This window comes from Malaclemys terrapin, chromosome 7, assembly GCF_027887155.1.
Source record: "Malaclemys terrapin pileata isolate rMalTer1 chromosome 7, rMalTer1.hap1, whole genome shotgun sequence".
In the NCBI taxonomy this organism is placed as follows: domain Eukaryota; kingdom Metazoa; phylum Chordata; order Testudines; family Emydidae; genus Malaclemys; species Malaclemys terrapin.
This window is the reverse complement of record NC_071511.1, coordinates 2,792,279-2,816,673: the sequence shown is the minus strand read 5'-3', so window position 1 is coordinate 2,816,673 and position 24,395 is coordinate 2,792,279. Positions and strand designations below refer to the sequence as shown.

Here is a 24,395-nt window from a genome sequence, read left to right as displayed (position 1 = left end):
CCTCCCCGAGGCCTCGCCCTCCCTCCGCCCCCTTCCCCAAGGCCCCCACCTGCCTGCTGCTTGCTGCTCTCCGCCCTCCCCCAATCCCCTTCCTGAGCCACCAAACAGCTGTGACTGGTGGGTGCTGAGCAATTATTTTTTTTCCGTGGGTGCTCCTGCCCCAGAGCACCCACAGCATTGGCACCTATGTCCTGCATCACACAAGCTGCAGAACTTCCCCCAAACAATTCCTACAGCAGATCTTTTGGAAAAACATCTAACTGTGATTTTAAAATTGTCAGTAATGGAGAATCCACCCCAACCCATGGTAAATTGTTCCAGTGGTTAATTACTCTCACGGTTAAGAATTCATGCCTTACTTGTGGTTTGAATTTGTCTAGCTTCAGCTTCCAGCCATTGTATTTTATACTGCATACCTTCTTGTATTCCAGTTTTTCCAGGTGGAAAATGGTAAATAAATGTGAAAATGGAATTTTCCTCCCCCCACCCTACTTTCACACACCTGCTCACTGTTTTCCAACTGTTTTATTGTTGGAAAAAGGAGGGGGAAGTAAAAAAAGGAGAGAGTGAGGGAAAACTCCAACAATCCAGAACCTGAAAATAGACTGAATTTATTTGGTTTCCAAAAATCAAAATGAAATAATGACCCTTTTTTTAGTTGAAACAAAAGGTTTCCTTTTGACGTTTTTGAAATACAAATGTTTGTTTCAAAATGTGCTTTTGAAAGTCTTCATTTTATTTTGTCTCAAAAAATCTTGAGGAAAAACCCAAACTTTTTTGGTCAAAAAATTTGAAAGTGGGATTATTTTGTGGGGGAAACATATTGTTCTGGTCTGTCAGAGACCGATAGTCTCTTGTTCGTTAACAGTGTTTTTTTCTGGCAAGTTCTAATAATAAAGCACTGTCACCACGTTTCCAGTTTTCAATATGCTGCAGGTTTTTGAATTCACAGTGCATAACTGCATAAGGAGAGCGGTCAGGGAACCTTTGGGCCTGATGGAATTGGCATCGTTAGCACTACAAAAAGTAATATTTACTCTGTTGACATCACACCTTCTTGTCAGCTGTTGGGAATGGGACACATCCACCCTGATTGAATCATTGACCCCCCACTTGATAAGGCAACTCCCATCTTTTCTTGTGCTGTATATTTATGCCTGCCTACTGTAATTTTCACTCCATACATCGGAAGAAGTGGGTCATAGCTCACAAAAGCTTATGCTGTAATAAATTTCTTAGTCTTTAAGGTGCCACAAGACTCCTAGTTGTTTTTAGGCCTTCAGTTTTCCACTGGAATTTGAACATCTTTGAAAATTTCCTTTGTTCGCTGGATATTTCTGCTGAAGCGATTAGCAGTCAAACAGTTCAGAGTGTTAATGTTTAAATTGTCATCTCTAAGGCTTCCTAGGAAACACCTCACTGAGATGTTTCCATCTCTCAGAGCTCTTGTTTCGGGCTCTCTGTAGACTCACAAGGACAACACTCTAAGTTAGAGTTTCAGTTAGAGATAACAAAAAATGTGACGGCATTTATTAGAGCCAAAGCTCAGTGTCATGAATTAATACTGCATCTAGTGTGTTTAGAATGGTAGATAAAATATTCATTGGTAAAGAAAACTTAGTCAGATTCTGCATCTTCAGTGTCCTGCTTTAAGGGGCACTCATCTATGAGAGGCAGATGTACAAAATAATTCTGGGAAGAATAATTATGCAATATGGCTTCTCATTCTACTAGCATATGTTTTTAAAAAACTCATTCTTCTCTGCATAACATGCTGCTCTTCCAGGCTCTGGTGCTGCAATTGGATCCATGTGTTTGGGCTGCTGGGTTCACGTAGATCCCTCACCAGTCAGGACCCGCAATGGTCCATGCAGATCTGATTACAGATCAGGGCCATAGGCTGCAGGGGAAATGTGTATAGTCTGTGCTGGATTTTGTTCAGCTTGGGTACTATAACAGATATCCTACAAGAGGAAGGATTTCAGGCATGTTGAGCTACTGAGTATATATGGGTAAATAGGACTGCTTTTCAGCTTCAGAAAGGAGCTAGTTATCAAATCATTGACAAGGGACTATTTAGATGGATACAGTGTCAGGATGATTACATACAGTTTGGTTTTGTTTAAATATCATAACCAGTATTGTCTGATTTCTTTCCACTTTAAGGCTTGATTTGAGCACCACAATGCAGTGCTTTCCTGTAGCAGCGTTAACCCGTGGGCTTCAGAAAATAACTGTAGATTTACAATTGTTAAATACATAGTTAATGAGCAAAAGAAACGATCCATCTCTTGCAGACCAGAACTACTGAAGTGTGTGTGTGTGTAAGTGCATATATATATGTATGCGCGTGCGCGCACACACACACACACACCCATATATATGAATGAGAGAGAAGCTAATTACCAAACCATTCAGCTAATGTTTATTTTCATCAGCCTGACTGCCCATCTTGGCAGACAGAGCCATTAAGGCTGCAGAGGCAGGAGGCAAGCAATCACAGTAAAATGGTGCTGATGGTGGGAATTGGGCTCCGGAGTACAATTTGACTTGTCAGTTTATATAGACATAAAGCTTCATTGTTGTGCACAGACACAACTGGCTTTTTAAAAGTCTATTTCCCTCCTGATGATGTGAAAATCTGCTACCCTCTCCCCTACTGTTCTCCCGCCCTCACATTTATTATATTTACTGTAAACAACACACAGGTTATGCAATAGCGTGCACTGGTTGGACTTCTGCAGTGAGCTGATGCAATGCTGTGTGCTAATTGGCCCTTCTCTCTGGAGTCACTAGATTTTCAGACTGAAAACTGGGATGCCTCCTGGAGCACAAGCAAGAAGTAGCAGTTCAGATGTCATGGTGATGGACTTAGTGTGAGAAACTAACCAGAGAGACACAACTGAAACGTCTAGGAAATAGATAGTGCCAAACACTGCAGAGAGGTTCCCGAGGATCAGAATGGATGTCTGTCCTCTATCCATTGACAACAGGAGATCGTCCATTGGTGCTACTAAAGCAGTTCCAATTCCGTGTCTTGGACTGAATCCAGATGGTGCCCAGTCTAGAACGTTAGCTTTGGCTAGATGAGCTTGTAGTGGCTTCTCTATGAGCTTGGCCAGGAACAGGAAGTTTGATGCTGGGTGCTAGTTGGATGGAACTGATGTACCCAGGGTGGGATTCTTCAGTGGTGGTTGGACTACTGCATGTCGGAGGAAAGGAAGATTTTTTCTCAGAACGAGGCGTTGGCTATTTTGCTCAGGAGTGCCACCAGTTGTTCATGACTTTCTCTCCCAAGCCAGGAAGGCCTGGCACAGATTCACGAGTCTTGGGTTGTGAGTCCTTTAGAGTGTCCAGAACTTCTTGACAAGTAAATGCACCGAACTCTGGGAATGCAGGCGGGCTGTTGGTTGGTGGGCACAGATGGGGTGGATCCAGACTGTTTGAGAAGTTCTTCCTGAACGTACTTCTTGAGGTAGGTTTGTAGTTCTTGGCACCGCTTGCTGCTCAGCTGTGATGCAGGTTTTTGGCATTGAGGGTCGATGAAGTGATTTACCACCCTGAATAGCTTCTTGGGGCAGGATTTGGCAACCTCAGGGGAGGCTGACAGGAAGATTCTCTTGATCTGTACTACAACCTCAGCGTAGGATTTGAAGAGGTTGCTAGGTAATAATATTAGGTACCTTACAGGTGAATCACAGAAGAGGTTAAGGGACTACCCCAAGGTCACCAAGCAATTCAGTGGTAGAGCAGGAATAGAGCCCAGGAGCTCTGACTGTAGGCAACTCTGCTTGAACTATTATACAGTGTTCCCTGGAATATCAAGGAATGAACCATTCCTGAGAGTGAATATGGCAGAAGCTATTTATAAGATGTAAATCCTCTGTCTTGACAGGCAGAAAAAGGCAGAACAGATTTTTGCCATTCAGGGACAAATTTTCAAAGATCCACCCAATGCAAGTGTGGGCACAAAACCCTGTTGAGATGGGCGCAAGAATAGATGTGCAAAATGGGCCACTGCACGTACAAACAGGTCGTTACCTGTGGAGTAATCCAGTGTGCAGCCCTAAGCCCCCTTTGTGCCCACCGGGGTAAGGTTTTGCAGACACAGTGTAGATGAACGTGTTGTGGGTGGTCCAACTGTCATGTTTGACCTTTTTCCTGGTTATTTTAGAAACAGATATTCACGGCATTTATACGGCCCGATCCTCAGCTGAGGTACAGTGGCACCGCTCCATTGAAGTCCATGAGCCACCACAATGTACACCACTTGAGGGCCTGGCCCATAGCATTTATTTACTTAGGGTGAAATCTGCCCCTGTGCAGGCGGCCCAGGAAAAGCCCTGTGCTCCATTGGAATCCTGCAAGACACTAGTAGGTGTGTATGGTTGTAAGGCTGTGTGCTGGTCCTCTGCGCAAGGATGGATTTTCAAATCTCAGACTGCTCAAGCCCTGACTCCCACTGATTTTCAATGGGAATCAGATGCCCAATTGAGTTAGGGACTTTTGAAAAGCCAACCCTTTGTCCTCGTGCATTATACCACAGCAAGCTGTACTGACACCTGGTAGGATTAGAGTTGCATGGGATTTTTCTCCATTAATCATTTATACAAGGACATGAGGCTGAATAATTTTTGCTGCATGTGTACAGAGACCTTTTGGATGGTACGTATCAGCACTTTGTTTATTTCAAATAACTGTCAAAATATTGTACTTTACCATGTGTAGAGAGGAATAAGACACAGGAATAGAACAAGAGCAGTTACGCAAGCTAAATAATTAGTTTCACCGCTTAACAGCCTTGACGCTGGTTTCAAGTGCGACAAACAACAAGGCACGGAGGAACCGTTTTGTTGCCACTACTTTTTGCGACCTCTTGTCATTTCGAGCTGCAGCTATTTCCTCTCCTCTCGTGCCTGATAAACCTTTCTTTATGGTCATTACTATTGTTTGGTCTCAAGAAATAAATTTGCTTTGGGGGGACGAGGGCGGAAGTTGCTCATTAGGGTGATGCAATTAAAGGAAAAGAAGACAACCCACTAAGACTGGTTTTCTCCACTGAGCACCACCTTGGAGATTGCCTGAAACTCAATTTCCCATTGCTGTGCTGGTGAGTGAGGACAACGTGCTGAAATGGTCCCTACTCCTAATAACCTTGTTTTTCCATTGGAATCTCATTAATACTTTCTCCTTCATCTCCTTAACCTTAGATCTGTGAAAACGTGTATAAAATGGTGCTATTTCCACAGGGAAAACTGTAAAGCTGGGCCAAATGGGGTGTATTGTGAACTGTCAATCTCGTACCACGTGGGAGCTTGCGGGTTGTTAGGTACTTTGTTTTGCTCTGGTCCGCTGCCGTTTGGTTTGTTTTTTTAATGACATGAAGTCTGTATTAACACATTGTATGTTGTGACCCTCTCCCCACCCCTATCCCCGCTCTCCTGGTGACTTTTCCACAGCAAAGGATTCCTGCTCCGGAAGATGAAAGTGTCCAACATCTAGAGGGGGGAGAACCCTTCACTGTGAAAATGTCCCAGGATAGCGAGGGCGGGGGGGCAGGGTCTCAACATATGCAGTGTTAATACACGTGTCCTGTAGCTAAAAACAAAACCTAAGGGTTGGAAGGTGCTGAGGGCCTTTCTACTTCATGGGAGTGGAGTGTGCCCAGCACCTCACAAGAGAGCACGGTGCACCTTGCAGGATTGAGCCCTAATTGGGGAAAGCGTTGCTGAATAGGTACAAACTGAAGCCATTCAGGATCTGGAGAAACCCTTTCCCTCCGCACCTTCCAACCCTTCGTCCCTTTTGCAGTGACCCACTGTTTCCCCAGGGTGGATATACTGCCAGTCTGGAAGCTCTAGTCCAATATCTATCCCTCCCCCGTTCCCAACACGCAACACTGGTCTCCCTCCCAGCATAGCGTCCCCAGCTATAACTGTCAGAAAGCATTGGTGGAGCTGGGGAGCACAGATGTCTGTGAGTGAGCATGGTGGGAACAAAGCTGTGTGGGATGGGGAGCTGTGGACAATGTGCTGCTGTGACGTGGGGGGCATCAGGGTAGCAGGGAGCGATAAGACTGTAGAGGGAACATGGAGCTGACTAGGGTATGGGCCACCTCCACCACACACACATGGCTCTCCCCTATTCCTCTCCTTCATGGGTGCTCAGATCCATCCTTCCACACACTGGCTGGATGCGACTGCTAAAATGAATGGCAGTGAAACAGTTAACAATGTTAGGGAGACAGGGTGGATGAGGTAATATCTTTTTAAAAGGTTAACAATGTTGGCATTTAAGGATAGGATTTTCATTGGAGCCAAAGGGACCGAATTGAGTGCCTAACTCCCTTAGGTGCTTTGAAAATAGCCTAAAACACTGCAAGCAATGGTAAAATATTTGTACAAAATCATACCTCTTGCTCTTGGTTGGGGACTGAGTTGCTCTACGCTGGAGAAATCTTCTGCCTGTAAACGCCACATCCTTGTAGCGTCCCAGGAAAGGGAAAGAGGGACTTTTAGTTCTTTCCTTGAATCAACAGCGTATGTTAGTGAACCTGGCCCAGTGAAGAAGTGTGGGAAGGGGAAGAAGGATGATTAATACATGCTGGTGCATTTATATGTACACAGCAATGCTGCTTCCCTTAATGCCCCACCAAACAGGAATTCATCTGCAGCCCTAAACTATAGTATGCAAAATAGGAACCTGGGGAGGAAATGCCAGTATTAATTCAATGGATATTTGAAACATACTTCCACCATCCTTTGCACCATAGAGGACTTGGGTGGATTGATTATATAGTTTGCTTTGTGGGTCTCATGATACATGCACTTGTGCAAGCCCTTTCTTTAGCAATAGGCTTTAATAAATTGAAAGGCAAAGTATTACATCGTGATGGGGTGGCCATATTGAAGAAAACTGCTTCTGCTTTGGGAAAAGACGACTGGAGAAGTGCAGCATGTGTGTGTGTGTGTGTGCCCCTCCCATTAGTGGCAATGGGAGTTAGGCAAGTGTATGAAGAGGCGAATAGCCCCTGTACCCCAGATGTGCTGGTTCTACCTCTGTGTCATAGCACTGGCATTTGTTGTCTGTAAACTCTGTACTTAACATTGATGTGATAGTTGAAAGGCCGTGCACAACAGTGGATGGGGTGGCCGTGTTCCTTCTCGTTCTCCTGACTCGTTCCTTCTCCCTCCTTTCATGCTAGAATGTTTTGTATCCTTTCATGTACAGTGCATGGGGACATGAATGAAAAGGAAAATTATACCCCTTGATGTTTGATTGTCTGCACTGTGCACTTTCCATTTCATTTAATATTCAGTGAACCGCAGACCAATCATCTTCCCACCATTGTTTTAAAAATGGTTCAGTTATGCCTTATAAGGCAAATTAATTGAATTTGTGTTTTGATATTTTAAACCAAATCTTCCTTTGTCTAGGTAGATTCATTGTGCTGCATCCCATAGCATGAGTAAACGTTATCTGCCCTGAACGGTGTCTGTAGTCCACTTGGAGAGGTTTGCTTGACATGCCGGGGGGAGGGGAGGGATTTATTCTGACTTACCATACGTTCTCTGCAACCTAGCTGGAAGCCCATGGGGTTGTACAGGGCATAATCAGTGCAGTATTACCCCAGCTACTGTCTAGACCTAGAAAATGTCTCCCTAAGGGTGAGAAGAGAGATCCCGGAAGGCTGGGAGTTTTACAAGTGAATGAAAAGGTTCTAACACCTGGGCAGGCACTGAGTTCCTTGCAAAGAGATCGTGGGGATGATATCAAGCCGAGTATCTGTGTTGGCAGAAATGGAATTGAACTGCTCGTAGCCCTGGGCGTTTCCCCTGTGCCACAAGGCGATGGTAGGCTTCCCTTCCCTAGAAGGAGGGATCTGGTGGATTGTTTGTGCTTTAGCGAGAACTCCGGGAGGTAGGACTCTCCAGCTGCTTTGTGCCATGCCGGGGGTGCGAAGCAGCCATTTGCTTTGCTCAAAGCAGCCAGAGCATCCCGGCAAATCCTGCCCTCGGTATGTGGAGGCTCCCTTCCAACTCCACATGGGCGTTTTCCCATTGGCTACTCACTCCCGATAGCGCTGGGTTTCACTTTCCTGTCAGTGCTTTGTAAAACATTGAAATCAATGAAAAAGAAATAAAGGGGAAATAAAGTAATGGACTCTGCAAAACCTTTGATCAGCGTTAAGGAACTATTCAGCATCTGTGATTATCCTCTCCTTGTTCAGCAGTGTATAATTTAATGATTGCATCTGAGACGTGCTGTTAACTTTCTTCTCTACTTCTCTGACCCCCGCTGCTCATTCATTCCTCGTGTCCCTTTCCTAGCTGGGCTCCCTGTGTGTGTGAGGGGAGTGGTTAAAGAACCCTTATGGATTTCATATCTTGGCTTCATCTGGCATATTATAGCAAATGGCAGTTGATTAGGTCTTTCTATAGATCATTACCAATTGTTTTCTACCTTGCAGATAGTGCTATTACGACAAATCTATCATATGCTAGAGATCCTGTATGGCTTGTTATTTCTGCGTGATTTATTACACTCAAAGTAGAAATGTTGTTAGTGAACATTGGGGAAGCAGTGACTATATTGAGAAATATCAATGTATCCTCATGTTCTGGCTTGCAGTGACAGTGAGTGATCCATCTCGCTGACACTCACCTTGTTAACATTTTGATCAGATGGCAAATTTGTCATTTTTCATGGTAACAAGTATAAGTTTGCACAAGAACTGTAAGAACATAGAGAAGATAAAAGCCCCCTCTCTTAGTTTTTCCCTCTGTGAGTAATCAGTAATCTTTCAGGATAGTGAAATAATTACTTTGTGAAAAAGCTTATCCACTGGAAAATGCGCCGGTTGTAAAAAGCTCAGATTTCTCTTCATTTGGGGATTGAATGAGTTCTTTTCTGCCATGCCTGACACTTTGATTAACACACCAAACCGACATGAAATGATATTATAGAACAAAAGGGTTTGCCGTCAGAATTCCTCTGTTTGATCATAGTCAAAAACATGAAGATGTTTGGTGAATAAAAACGAAAGCCTTCTCTCCAGATCTGCTGGAGTGCCAAACGCTGGTGTATAAGGCATTGAAAATTTCCTTCAAGCTCTGCATTTGGAAATGGCCCTCAAGTCACGAGGCAGCTTTGCAGATCTCCTTTTCTAAACACCTTGGGTGGAATCCTGGCCCTACTGAAGTCAGTGCAATATCATCCAACCGTCGCAAAGACCCAGTACAACCACACAGTCCCTGCACTCAAAACAGCATCTGGCAATTGGAGATTTAGGGACACCTGAAGCATGGGGTTGCATCCCTGACCAATTAGCTAGTAGCCATTGATGGACCTGTCCTTCATGAACTTATCTAATTCTTTTTTGAACCTAATTATACTTTGGCCTTCATACTATCCCCTGGCAACTAGTTCTGCAGATTGACTGTGTGTTGTGTGAACAAGTACTTCCTTTTGTTTGGTTTAAACCTGCTGCCTATTAATTTCATTGGGTGACCCCTCGTTCTTCCATATTCAGTTTTTCCACACTATTCATGATTTTATAGATCTCTATCATATTCCCCTTAGTCATCTCCTTTCTAAACTGAACAGGCCCAGTCTTTTTAATCTCTCCTTGTATGGGAGCTGTTCCATACCCCTAATCAGTCTTACTACTCTACTCTGAAACCTAATCAGTCTTGTTGCCCTTCTCTGAACCTTTTCCAATTCCAAGATATCTTTTTTGAGATGGGGCGACCAGACCTGCACGCAGTATTCGAAGAGTAGGTGTACCATGAATGTATATAGTAGCATTACGATATTCTCTATTTTATTATCTATCCCTTTCCTAACATTCTGTTAGCTTTTTTCATTGCCACTGTACCTTGAGTGGATGTTTCGGAGAACTATCCATCATGACTCCAAGATCTCTTTCTTGAGTGATAACAGCTAATTTAGACACCATCATTTTATACGTGTAGTTGGGATTATATTTTCCAATGTGCATTATTTTGCACTTATCAGTATTGAATTTCAACTGCCATTTTCTTGCCCTGTCACCTAGCTTAGCGAGATCCCTTTGTAACGATTCGTAGTCATCTTTGGACTTAAGTAATTTTTGTACCATCTGCAAATTTTGCCACCTCACTGTTGACCCCTTTTTCAGATTATTTATGAATATGCTGAATAGGAGAGGTCTCAGTACAGATCCTAGGGAGACCCCGCTATTTACCTCTCTCCGTGTGAAAATTGACCATTTATTCCTACCCTTTGTTTTCTATTTTTTAACCAGTTACTGATCCATGAGAGGACCCTCCCTCTTATCCAATGACTGCTTACTTTGCTTAAGAGCCTTTGGTGAGGGACCTTGTCAAAGGCTTTCTGAAAGTCCAACTACACTATATTGACTAGATCAGCCTTGCCCACAAGAAGAAGGAGGAAAAAACCCAGCACAACATAGATCCCATCCCTTCCTTTTAATTTTCAGGAACTTTGAAACACATGTTTCACACAGCAGAGGAGTACAGTATGAGAGTACTTGTGACAAGAGATTTGTTAAAATGCGTATTGGTTTCCACAGGAATTGGATAGATGCTCTGCTGCTTGGTGATGTTTTTCTACTTTTCTTAGTAATTATTAACAGGATGTTGCTACTCATAGCTTATTATTTGAAAAGCCTTCAAATTGACCAGTGAGTATTCAGAGTAGTTAGCAGGTGTTCACTGGGTCATAACTATACAGCTTTGGAGTGTTTAATTCTCCTCACATTATATATAACAATGCAACGCTTCAGCACCTGAGAAGCAAGCCGTAATGTTCTGTAGTGAGTTGGGAATGCAAAGAGCCATATACTGTAAGTGCTAATTATTTATGATGATTATTTGGTACAGTGCAGCCTACATGTAGGGGCATGTTCTTTTCCTGCTTGCAGAGATGTTCATTAGGTCATATCCACAGAATTGAGTGACATGGGATCCATGAGAGAGGATGTACATTTGCCTCCACCAACTTGGATTCTGCTGGAGAGGGGGGAATGAGGAGGAGAGGTTTTAGAGGTACAACAATATACCTGTACCCTACAGCATGCTCTAAAACCACATAGCCACTCCCTAACTTCTTAGGGTATGTCTACACTACGAGAGTAGTTCGATTTTACTTAAAGCGAATTTGTGGAACCGATATTACAAAGTCAAACGTGTGTATCCACACTAAGGAGAGTAATTCGACTTTGTGAGTCCACACTAATGGGGCAAGCGTTGACATTGGAAGCGGTGCACTGTGGGCAGCTATCCCACAGTTCCCGCAGTCCCTGCTGCCCATTGGAATTCTGGGTTGAGCCCCCATCCTTCACCCCAATGCCTGCTGGGGCAAAAAATGTGTCGAGGGTGGTTTTGGGTAACTGTCGTCATTCAACCGTCACTCCCGCCCTCCCTCCGTGAAAGCGCCGGCGGGCAATCAGTTCGCGCACTTTTCTGGTGATTGACAGCGCGGACGCCACAGCGCTGCGAGCATGGAGCCTGCTGCGATCATCGCTGCAGTTATGGCCGTTGTCAACACCTCGCATCTTATCATCCACTTTTTTCAGAGGCAGATGCTGAGAAATTGGGCGAGGAGGCTACGGCAGCACGGTGAGGACATTAAGTCTGAGATGGGCACAGACCTCTCACAAAGCACGGGACCCCGCGCTGTGGACATCATGGTGGCAATGGGTCATGTTGATGCTGTGGAACGGCGATTCTGGGCCCAGGAAACAAGCATGGACTGGTGGGACCACATAGTGCTGCAGCTCTGGGATGAATCACAGTGGCTGCGAAACTTTCGGATGCGTACAGGAACTTTCCTGGAACTTTGTGAGTTGCTGTCCCCTGCCCTGAAGTGCAAGGACACCCGGATGTGAGCAGCCCTGACTGTCCAGAAGCGAGTGGCCATAGCCCTCTGGAAGCTTGCAACGCCAGGCAGCTACCGGTCAGTCGCGAATCACTTTGGCGTGGGCAAATCTACCGTGGGGGTTGCTGTGATGCAAGTAGCCAACGCAATCGTTGAGCTACTGCTCTCAAAGATAGTGACCCTGGGAAACGTGCAGGTGATCATAGATGGCTTCGCTGCAATGGGATTCCCAAACTGCGGTGGGGCTATAGATGGAACTCACATCCCTATCCTGGGACCGGCCCACCAGGCCAGCCAGTACATTAACCGAAAGGGCTACTTTTCAATGGTGCTGCAAGCACTGGTGGACCATAGGGGACGTTTTATCAACATCAACGTCGGATGGCTGGGCAAGGTTCATGATGCTTGCGTTTTCAGGAACTCTGGTCTGTTTAGATGGCTGCAGGAAGGTATTTACTTCCCGGACCACAAAATAACTGTTGGGGATGTGGAGATGCCTATAGTGATCCTCGGGGACCCAGCCTACCCGCTAATGCCCTGGCTCATGAAGCCCTATACAGGCTCCCTGGACAGTGAAAAAGAACTCTTCAACTACTGGCTGAGCAAGTGCAGAATGGTGGTGGAGTGTGCTTTTGGACGTCTGAAGGGGAGATGGAGAAGCTTACTGACTCGCTCTGATCTCAGCGAAACCAATATCCCCACTGTTATTGCAGCTTGCTGTGTGCTCCACAATCTCTGTTAGAGCAAGGGGGAGACATTTATGGCGGGGTGGGAGGTTGAGGCAAATCGTCTGGCTGCTGATTACGCCCAGCCAGACAGCCGTGCGATTAGAAGAGCCCAGCGGGACGCGCTGTGCATCCGGGAAGCTTTGAAAGCTAGGTTCCAGAGTGAGCAGGGTAACCTGTGACTATTAAGTTCGTTTATTCAGAAGCTGAAGCTGCTCCCGTTTCTTTACCCAGGTAATGTTGACTATCCTCTCCAGTTACCAACTCCCTTTTCCCCCTTCCAACACACCTTTAAAAATAAAATAAATGAAACTTTGTTCATTAACACTGTCTTCTTTATTAAGGATTTCGTGGTAAAGTGTTGAAACTGGGACACAGACTGTGGTGGGGAGCGGGTGTAGTGATGGAAAGGACACTTCTAAACTCGAGGAATGACAGACTCCTGCTCCTAGAGCGGTCCGCAGTGGTGGACTGGTTGTTTCAACGGAGCCTGCCACCCCTCCTTTTCGGGACTCTGTGTGTGACTATGTGACTTTGTGGCGGGGGAGGGCGGTTACAGATCCCCTGCTGCGTGGCTCTATCATCCAGGCTAAGGACCACTGCATAAGATCTGTAACTGCCCTCCCCGACCACAAACTCACATAGCCCCCCCCACAGAACATGAAAACCACCTCCCAGGCTGGCCAGGGTGCCTAGTGACTGCAATGTGTGTGTGACCTGCTGCTGAACCTGCCCCCGTGTCTGTACCCTGGTAAAGGTGACTGTCCTCTCCAATTACCAACCCCCTTTCCCCTCTTCAGACACACTCTCCTCTAAAAGAACCTGACGGAAACAGTAATTAACAGAAACGTATTTTTTATTAACAACTACACAGTTAGGGGATGAAACTGGGACGGGGGCTTGGGTGAGGTGCTTTTGGAGTGAAGGAAAGGACTTATCAGATCTTTGGGAATGAGAGCCTTCTGTTACTTGAGCAGTCTGCAGGGGGGGAGTGACTGTTTTCACAGCCCCTGCCTCCCCTCCTTCTTGGGACTTTGGGTGGGGGGGGATGGGACTTTGTGGCAGGGGAGGACGGTTAGAGAGAGAATGCAGCGGGGCTCTGTCCTCCTGCCTCTGGTCCTGCAGAACATCTACAAGGCGCTGGAGCGTGTCCGTTTGCTCCCTCATTAGTCCAAGCAGCGTTTGTGTTGCCTGCTGGTCTTTCTGCCGCCACCTCTCCTCCCGTTGGCTGTATGATCGCTGGTATTTCAACACGTTCTCCCTCCACTGGGTCTGCTGTGCCACCTCGGCTCGGGAGCAGCCCATAAGTTCTGAGAACATCTCGTCCCGTGTCCTTCTCTTTCGTCGCCTGATCTGCCCCAGCCTCTGGGAGGGGGATGCCGGGGTAGCTCGGGAGACACTCGCAGCTGTGGGATGGGAAAAAGGGAGTGAATTCTTCAGAAAGATCCAGTTTTGTGAACAATGAATATAGTCTTTCTCTGTGAACAAGACCATGCACAGCACCTATCACATGCGCACTCAGTACAAGGTCGAATTTTTGGCCTTCCCATTGAGTGCCTGGGGTCTTGCTGTACAGATCACACAAGCGGGGCCGGACAACGGAATTCGGCTAGCAGGCGGACATGGTAAGACGTAGACTTTTGGCTGCTTAGAGCTTAATTTATAGCAGTGCCCTCCTTTCACGTTCCAAGCAATGCTCCTAGAGTTGGCCAGTTCCTGCTGTTATACCAATAAAAACCAGCAGGATCTTATTAAAGGAGACAAGATAAAGATGCCACATTTATTATGATAACAATTTGATTTATGACCAATAACTAATATTTTAATCCTTATACACACACATTATACCTAATACCCACACACACACACACACACACACACACACACCCACCCATTAGATGTTCTGCAGCTGCTGCATAGTTACCAGTCCTGCTTGAGTCTGTGGCTTGAGTTTGCAGCTTGGGTTCGTAGCTTGTGGCGGTAACTGGCCAGGAAAGCCGGGCACAAGGACGAGCTGGGTCTCTGTTGGGCATGCACCGATGCCCTTCCATGTTGGCAGCAAAATGTTACCCTCCTCCAAAGTTTTCCATCTCACTCATCCTTTTTGTAGGCTTTAGTTTGAATCCAGAGTCTATAGGTCTTGCTGTGTCATGCTGCCTCTAGGTTTGGTGATTGATCACCTGTCAATTGCAGACATGACTTTCAGCCTTGGACTGGGCTTTGATCTTCCTTCTATTGTACCTTTTCTTTTCAGGGTGGATTCTTCTTACTTTGTTAGGGCTCTTGTTTGCATCTTCAGCTGTTGGGGTTTGAACTCTATTTAATCAGGACAGGCTGGGGCTGGAGGTTGATTCCATCATCCATACATACCTCATTCACACCTCTAAACTAAACTAATAAGATTACAGCAGGGTTTGCAAAAATGAAGGTTGCAGCAAGCCCTTACAAAATGGAGTAAGCGTTTTAAAATGGGGTTTGAATTACAATATGGCAAACAGTGAACAGAAGTTACAATAGACAAGTATAATGGATGGCAAACAATGAACAGAAGTTACACTGTAGGCAAGTGTAATAAATGGTGAACAGAAGTTACAATACTGAAACAGTGCAAGTTTCAGTGATTTAAGCAGGAATTGGATTGATAGTGAAACTTACAAAGGCAGCTGACTGAACAGCTATGGCTCTTAACAAGCATCTTAACTATTAATTAGCCAGTTATTGGGGTAACCGGTTTTATGAATGAATATTGTTTCATTCATAAAATTTTACTTATGAAGTTACATTAATAAAGTAAACAATTAAAAACAATTTCATTCATCAGTCCTACACTGCTGCCGGCAATCCGGCCAGCATGAAATCTGCCCCTGTCCCACCCCCCCTTGCGGCTGTCCCCGGGAAAGATCCCTCCATGCTGCCCCTGTCACGCCTCCACCGCGTGGCTGTAAACGGCCGGTTACAGTTATGTAAAGGAACAGGCAATCAGTCCCAATACTAACATTCCCCTAATTCAAAGCAGGTCACCATGAGTGATATCACTCTGATGAGGATTTCGGAGACAGAGAAAGACCGCATGCTGTGTGAATGCCAGCAAGCACCAGGGCCGTATGCCACCATGCTTTGCGAGGCAATGATCCCGGAGTACTTGCTGCTAGCCTGGCGTGGAAAAGTTTCCTACCATGGAGGACACAATAAGGCCGCTCTCCCCAGGAATCTGATGCAAAGGCTTTCACAATACCTCCAGGAGACCTTGGTGGAGATGTCCCAGGAGGATTTCTGCTCTATCCCCGGACATATTGACAGTATTTTCCAGTAGCTGCACTGGAAAGGACTAAAAACTAAAGCACCTAGGTCAAACTAATCATGAAAAACCAGACATGTTGACAAACTTTTCCAGAAGCTGCACTGGCAAGGACTAGAAACTAAAACGCCTAGGGCAAACTAATCATGAAAAACCCATTGTTAAGATACCATTCCTATTCTGTTCAAAATAAATGTTTAAAACACTTACCGACTGATCCTTCCCCTGATTCAGGGTCTGGGTTAACGCCTGGGGAAGGTTGGTAGGGGATCTCCGTGAGGGTAATGAAGAGATCCTGGCTGTTGGGGAAATCAGCGTTGAAAGCGCTGTTGACTGCCTCGTCCTTCTCATCTCCTTCCTCATCTTCCCCATCTGCGAACATCTCCGAGGATGCGGACGTTGACAATACCCCATCGTCAGAGTCCACGGACAGTGGTGGGGTAGTGGTGGCGGCCGCACCTAGAATGGAATGCAGTGCCTCGTAGAAACGGCATGTCTGGGGTTGGGATCCGGAGCGTCCGTTTGACTCTTTGGTCTTCTGGTACCCTTGTCTCAGCAGCTTAATTTTCACGCGGACTGCGTTGCATCCCGGCTGTATCCTCTCTCCATCATGGCTTTGGAGATCTTCTCGTAGATCTTCACATTCCGTCTTTTCGATCGCAGCTCCGGACTCATCGCCCCACACAGCGATCAGATCCAAGACTTCCTGATCAGTCCATGCAGGGGCCCTCTTTCTATTCAGCGGTTGCATGGTCACCTCTGCTGGAGAGCTCTGCATCGTTGCCAGTGCTGCTGAGCTCGCCATGATGTCCAAACAGGAAATGAGATTCAAACTGGCCAGACAGGAAAAGGAATTCAAATTTTCCCGGGGCTTTTCCTGTGTGGCTGGTCAGAGCATCCGAGCTCGGACTGCTGTCCAGAGCGTCAACAGAGTGATGCACTGTGGGATAGCTCCCGGAGCTATTAGCGTCGAATTACATCCACACCTACCCTAATTCGACATGGCCATGTCGAATTTAGCGCGACTCCCCTCGTCGGGGAGGAGTACAGAAATCGATTTAAAGAGACCTCTATGTCGAAATAAATAGCTTCGTTGTGTGGACGGGTGCAGGGTTAATTCGAGTTAACGCTGCTAAATTCGACATAACCTCCTAGTGTAGACCAGGCCTTAGAGACCTGCTGTGTGCTCTTCTCTGCTTCATTAGTTTGTGGAAGTAACATTGGGAAACTTAAACTATGGGAGAGGTATCTTCTTCTGTCCCCTCACTTGGCTCCCTAAACACCTTGAACAATGTGCTGACGATGCAGTGGGAAAGCAACAAGCCTGATGAAAAAACATTGGAACCGGTGCAAACCTTGAAAAATAAGGCAAGAGAAAGAACCTTCAGTTAGTCCTTCTTTGAGCTGCACATTACTGCCAACCCACAGCATTCCAAAGTCAAGAATCAGGCCCCCAAAATCATAAGATGTTAAAAATAATCAGTAGTTGGTTCTTTTAATTTGCCTTCCAGTTTACAGCCTTTCTGGTTTGTGTTCTAGTTTTGTTCCTCCATAACCAGAAGAGCTAGGAATTTTTTTTTTCAGGGAAATCTAAGTTTTGCCCATAATCACATGATCCCAGGAGCTGGTGCTTTAAGATGAAATTAGGCAACATGGTCACAGGTGTCACCTGCTGAGGAGGAGCCAATACAAACTTGGCAGCTGAGGCAGCCTTGCTGCCATGCAGATAGAGGAGTATAAAGCTCTGAATATTTTTAAGCACCCTGTAACACAACAAAAGTATTTAAATATTTATTTGATGTAATGATATTTCTTGGGCTGAAGGTGTCTCCTAGGCCAGAAAACCACAATGAGAACTGCTGAGTGCTCAGCACTTTTGAAAATTTAGGTATGGACTATGGATTTAGGAGCCTAACTTCAGAATCCTATTTCTTACAAACTTGCCCTAAGACTATAGTTCTGGGAGCTTGACTAGTGTTTACTGGTCAAAACACGCTAATGTCTAAGTGTAACACGGCGGCATTCACCTCTCGTGAGCAACTTGTCCAAATGCATGTGCCTGCAGTTTCTCTCCAGCTTTTGGTGGGCTCTTAGGGACTCAACGCTCCGGCCGAGTCACACACCGTCTGTATGCGAGATAAAAATCAAACCCTTTCCGGGGTATAAGTCCAACAGGAGGCCTATCTCAGTGCCCTCTGAGAGAGCTCTTTATCTGCAGCCCTATCCCTAGGCTCAGTCTTCAGTCTGCCCAGTAGGGCTTATCCCAGTACCCTGGTTCGGACTGTTTCTCAGCCCCTTCTGGGCTCTCTCAAATTGTCCCTGCTCTTCAAGCAGTCCCGGCCCTGGTGTGGGGCCATGCCCTCAGGGCTCCCTCCTTGGACACTCTGTTTCTCTGGGCCTTTCTGGCCTTAGCTTTCCAGCTGGGCTGCTAAACAGTTCAGTTCCCCTTCCGGTGGTGAATCAAAGTCCGGACTACTTCATCAGTGGCTGGTGGGGAAGACAGGTCCCTTCTACATTCTACTCTGGGTTCCAGTCCAGAGACCCTAAAGATAGCAGCCATCCACCATGTCCCTTTAATTAAGCTGCATTGCTGTTATGATTCCCTGGGCCACTTCCCCATGGCCCCAGCATATTCTTCAACCCTACCTCAAGGCCTTGTACTGATTGAGTCCCAGCTGCCAGCCTGGAGCTCCTTCTCGATCATTGAGTTATCTTAAGTGCCTATACACAAATGCAAGAAGCCTGGGAAACAAGCAGGGAGAACTGGAAGTCCTGGCACAGTCAGGGAACTATGATGTGATTGGAATAACAGAGACTTGGTGGGGATAACTCACATGACTGGAGTACTGTCATGGATGGATATAAACTGTTCAGGAAGGACAGGCAGGGCAGAAAAGGTGGGGGAGTTGCGTTGTATGTAAGAGAGGAGTATGACTGCTCAGAGCTCCGGTATGATACTGCAGAAAAACCTGAGAGTCTCTGGATAAAGTTGAGAAGTGTGAGCAACAAGGGTGATGTCGTGGTTGGAGTCTGCTATAGACCACCAGACCAGGGGGATGAGGTGGATGAGGCTTTCTTCTGGCAACTAGCAGAAGTTGCTAGATCACAGGCCCTGGTTCTCATGGGAGACTTTAATCACCCTGATATCTGCTGGGAGAGCAATACAGCGGTGCACAGGCAATCCAGGAAATTTTTGGAAAGTGTAGGGGACAATTTCCTGGTGCAAGTGCTGGAGGAACCAACTAAGGGCAAAGCTTTTCTTGACCTGCTGCTCACAAACAGGGAAGAACTAGTAGGGGAAGCAAAAGTGGATGGGAACCTGGGAGGCAGTGACCATGAGATGGTCGAGTTCAGGATCCTGGCACAAGGAAGAAAGGAGAGCAGCAGAATACGGACCCTGGACTTCAGAAAAGCAGACTTTGACTCCCTCAGGGAACAGATGGGCAGGATCCCCTGGGAGAATAACATGAAGGGCAAAGGGGTCCAGGAGAGCTGGCTGTATTTTAAAGAATCCTTATTGAAGTTGCAGGAACAAACCATCCCGATGTGTAGAAAGAATAGTAAATATGGCAGGCGACCAGCTTGGCTAAACAGTGAAATCCTTGCTGATCTTAAACGCAAAAAAGAGGCTTATAAGGAGTGGAAGATTGGACAAATGACCAGGGAGGAGTATAAAAATATTGCTCAGGCGTGCAGGAGTGAAATCAGGAAGGCCAAATCACACTTGGAGTTGCAGTTAGCAAGAGATGTTAAGAGTAACAAGAAGGGTTTCTTCAGGTATGTTAGCAACAAGAAGAAAATCAAGGAAAGTGTGGGCCCCTTACTGAATGAGGGAGGCAACCTAGTGACCGAGGATGTGGAAAAAGCTAATGTACTCAATGATTTTTTTGCCTCTGTCTTCACGCACAAGGTCAGCTCCCAGATTGCTGCACTGGGCAGTACAGCATGGGGAGAAGGTGACCAACCCTCTGTGGAGAAAGAAGTGGTTCGGGACTATTTAGAAAAACTGGACGTGCACAAGTCCATGGGGCCGGATGCGCTGCATCCGAGGGTGCTAAAGGAGTTGGCGGGTGAGATTGCAGAGCCATTAGCCATTATTTTTGAAAACTCATGGCGATCGGGGGAGGTCCCAGATGACTGGAAAAAGGCTAATGTAGTGCCCATCTTTAAAAAAGGGAAGAAGGAGGATCCGGGGAACTACAGGCCAGTCAGCCTCACCTCAGTCCCTGGAAAAATCATGGAGCAGGTCCTCAAGGAATCAATTATGAAACATTTAGAGGAGAGGAAAGTGATCAGGAACAGTCAGCATGGATTCACGAAGGGGAAGTCGTGCCTGACTAACCTAATTGCCTTCTATGATGAGATAACTGGCTCTGTGGATGAGGGGAAAGCAGTGGATGTCTTATTTCTTGACTTTAGCAAAGCTTTTGATACTGTTTCCCACAGTATTCTTGCCACCAAGTTAAAGAAGTATGGGCTGGATGAATGGACTGTAAGGTGGATAGAAAGCTGGCTAGATCGTCGGGCTCAACGGGTAGTGATCAATGGCTCCATGTCTAGTTGGCAGCTGGTTTCAAGTGGAGTGCCCCAAGGGTCGGTCCTGGGGCCGGTTTTGTTTAATATCTTTATTAATGATCTGGAGGATGGTGTGGACTGCACTCTCAGCAAGTTTGCAGATGACACTAAACTAGGAGGCGTGGTAGATACACTAGAGGGTAGGGATCGGATACAGAGGGACCTAGACAAATTAGAGGATTGGGCAGAAAAAAACCTGATGAGGTTCAACAAGGACAAGTGCAGAGTCCTGCACTTAGGACGGAAGAATCCCATGCACTGCTACAGACTAGGGACCGAATGGCTAGGTAGCAGTTCTGCTGAAAAGGACCTAGGGGTCACAGTGGACGAGAAGCTGGATATGAGTCAACAGTGTGCTCTTGTTGCCAAGAAGGCTAACGGCATTTTGGGCTGTATAAGTAGGGGCATTGCCAGCAGATCGAGGAACGTGATCGTTCCCCTTTATTCGACATTGGTGAGGCCTCATCTGGAATACTGTGTCCAGTTTTGGTCCCCACACTACAAGAAGGATGTGGAAAAATTGGAAAGAGTCCAGCGGAGGGCAACAAAAATGATTAGGGGTCTGGAGCACATGACTTATGAGGAGAGGCTGAGAGAACTGGGATTGTTTAGTCTCCAGAAGAGAAGAATGAGGGGGGATTTGATAGCAGCCTTCAACTACCTGAAGGGGGGTTCCAAAGAGGATGGAGCTCGGCTGTTCTCAGTGGTGGCAGATGACAGAACAAGGAGCAATGGTCTCAAGTTGCAGAGGGGGAGGTCCAGGTTGGATATCAGGAAAAACTATTTCACTAGGAGGGTGGTGAAACACTGGAATGCGTTACCTAGGGAGGTGGTGGAGTCTCCTTCCTTGGAGGTTTTTAAGGCCCGGCTTGACAAAGCCCTGGCTGGGATGATTTAGCTGGGAATTGGTCCTGCTTTGAGCAGGGGGTTGGACTAGATGACCTCTTGAGGTCCCTTCCAACTCTGATATCTATGATTCTATGATTCTATGATTCTCACTCCCGCTGGTCTCGGCCAGCGGTGTTCTGTCCAAGGTTCTGTAGCTCCCTTAGCCAGCCTGGCACACCATCCACACTCCTCCAGTTCCAGCAAAGAACTGAACTCTGCTTTGCACTGCAGCTCCTTTTATATGGGCCTGCTGGGCCTGGATTGGCTGCTCCTTGCAGCCCCTCTCTGATTGGCTGTGTCCCATGCTGCCACTCTGGGCTGCTTGGAAGACTCCTTCCACTGCCCTTTTCTGGGTGTGGCAGGGCTTTGAGGCCTCCAGCATACACACAAACTGTTCTTGAAGATGTTAGACAAGATGATCTCCAGGATTATAATAATCATAAAGTTGAAATGAGAATAGACAGTGGAGAGTAGTTTACAAGAACCAGTTGCTATTATGATATCACTGGCAATTTACCTCTGAGATCAGCCAGGAAATGCATAGTTTTCTTCAGGTCTTGGTGACATTGATGTAGAAATAAAAGTTTCCTAATTCACAATTTGAAATATTATGCAATGGTTTCTGATAAAGGAATGATAGAATGCTTCACCTCCTGGAATCAATTAATCATTTGCTATTATCTCTTTTGAAGAGTGGAAATCTTCTCTTTAGGAGTAGAGATGAAAAACAGCCTTCGAAGTGTAATATGCCACAGGCAGATTCCAGAGAGGAGAAAGGAATGAAAAGTATTGAGGATAGTGCTACAGTAATTAAAGTTTCAGATAGGAAGGGTCAAGATTCAGTACTTAATTTGCAGCTAAAGAGTAAATAGGAGATGCTCCATCGGAGCAGCTGGATGGGTTTCACACCAGTCCCTGGAGTTATGTAGTTAGTGTTACTCAGTTTGGGGTTTTTTTTCTGGTTTTCTTTTTTTTAAATATCTGAGACTTTACTTCCTGAATACATAGAGCAAAAAATTGAAAATAAATTACAGGACACAGAACTCTACAGCGAGGAGAACACTGCTGAAGACATGTCTGTAGCTGTATTTGGAGTAGGAGCTAATATAGGAAATAGTCTAACATGTCTCACTAAAGCCTGATATGGGTCATTTATGGCCTGATCCTATGAGGAGCTGAGCAACTTCATCTTTCATTTAATTCAGTAGGAGTTGAGGGCATCTGTTGTCTCCCAGGACCATGTCAATAGGGCCTGATCCAGCTCCTACTCATGCCAGAAAGACTCCTGTTAACTTCAATGGGCGCTAGATCAGACATCTAATTAACATCACCTCCAATTAATACCCACATCAATCATGACACAGGTGACGACCCCTAAAATGATCTTGTGTTACATCACCTCCAACTCCCATCCTGTTTCCCCATCTCCTTTCCTATCCTCTAATTAGAATGGTTCTTTCTCGGCCCTCTCCACTTTGCTCTGGTACTTTTAGTCCTTCTGATTTGTTCGTGCTTTACATTACTCTGCACTGGGCTCAATCACCCCACAAGGGGTGAGGCAGTGGAGAATCAAACCCTCTATCTCGTTCAGGGGAACTGTAGTTTATTTGAATTTTATCCAGTTTTCCAAATCTAATGTTTATCAGTTGTCTCGGTAAGGAAAGCACTGAAACACGTTATAACATGCTCATTCTTACTTTTCCGTGGAGGGTTTTCAACTAACCAAATATTTAGGTAACAAAATCGTACTGTGTTTTGTGACAAAGTTCCTCCTCTATCTTGGTGGGTCCTGCGCTTATTGGTGGATTTTCTTGCCTCAGAGATTCATCATGTGGGTTGCAGAACAGCCCAGAGACCTTCCCCTCTGAAAGAATCCACAGTCCAGGTCAATTGGGAGGTTTGGGGGGAACCCGGGCCCGCCCTCTATTCCGGGTTCCAGCCCAGCGCCCTGTGGACTGCAGCTGTCTATAGTGCCTCCTGTAACAGCTGCATGACAGCTACAACTCCCTGGGCTACTTCCCCATGGCCTCCTCCAAACACCTTCCTTATTCTCACCACAGGACCTTCCTCCTTGTGTCTGATAACGCTTGTGCTCCTCAGTCCTCCAGCAGCACACCCTCTCCCTCTCCCTCTCAGTTCCTTGCACCTCTTGCTCCCAGCTCCTCACAGTCGCACCACAAACGGAAGTGAGCTCCTTTTAAAAACCAGGTGCCCTGATTAGCCTGCCTTAATTGATTCTAGCAGCTTCTTCTTAATTGGCTCCAGGTATCCTAATTAGCCTGCCTGCCTTAACTGGTTCTAGCAGGTGCCTGATTACTCTAGTGCAGCCCCTTCTCTGGTCACTCAGGGAACAGAAAACTACTCATCCAGTGACCAGTATATTTGCCCTCTACCAGACTCCTGTACCCCACTGGTCTGTCACAGTTTGGTTTTCATTCTGTTATCAGAATAGACAAAGGAATAAAATGTCATTTAAAAATTATCTTTAACTCAACATCTTGGGATAACTGGTTGGCAGGGGGGAGGTAAACAGGTATACCCACTTCACTGTAGACTTCAGTCTAGAAAAGCACTTCTGCCCATGCGCACTGGAACTGCTCCCATGCTTAAATGATTTGCTTGATGGAGGCCAGTGTGTTCAGCACCCTGAGGATTGATCCCCAAGAGTATGTGAGCTGCAGGTCATCTGTTGTAATCCATTGCACCTCGTGGAATAGACAACATGATCTCAATGACAGCACCACAGAGACACAAAGATTCCCCGGGGGTCATGAGTTCTCCTCCTCTGAGCCTAAAAACAGCCAATTGTTATTCTTAACCATTTGGAAGGTCAGGTTTGATTTACAAAGGTCCTTCCCAGCATCTGTGTTCAACCCTGTGACCTCAGGACAGGTGCTCTTCTTAGTCTCACTACGAATGGTCAAATGACGGTTATTTAAAATAAAAAATGTTGGGGTTTTAAAAGTGGGTTTCTGTGATGTCTGCCCTTCTCCGCATACAGCATCAATGAAAAACGGTGGTGACAAAGT

The 24,395-nt window shown here is 46.1% G+C and overlaps 2 protein-coding genes across 8 annotated transcripts in view; one reads left to right on the top strand and one right to left on the bottom strand.

The window, feature by feature from the left end:
- The window catches only part of FHIT (fragile histidine triad diadenosine triphosphatase), a 1,028,576-nt gene that overhangs the window by 883,831 nt on the left and 120,350 nt on the right, over positions 1-24,395 (top strand). The window lies entirely within an intron of this gene.
- Positions 13,505-24,395, bottom strand: part of LOC128841320 (uncharacterized) — a 176,858-nt gene continuing 165,967 nt past the window's right edge. Inside the window, exon 3 of the mRNA XM_054036269.1 lies at positions 13,505-14,011. Within this exon, the coding sequence (XP_053892244.1) occupies positions 13,681-14,011 (331 nt within the window). The 3' untranslated portion in view covers positions 13,505-13,680. The remainder of the gene's footprint in view (positions 14,012-24,395) is intronic.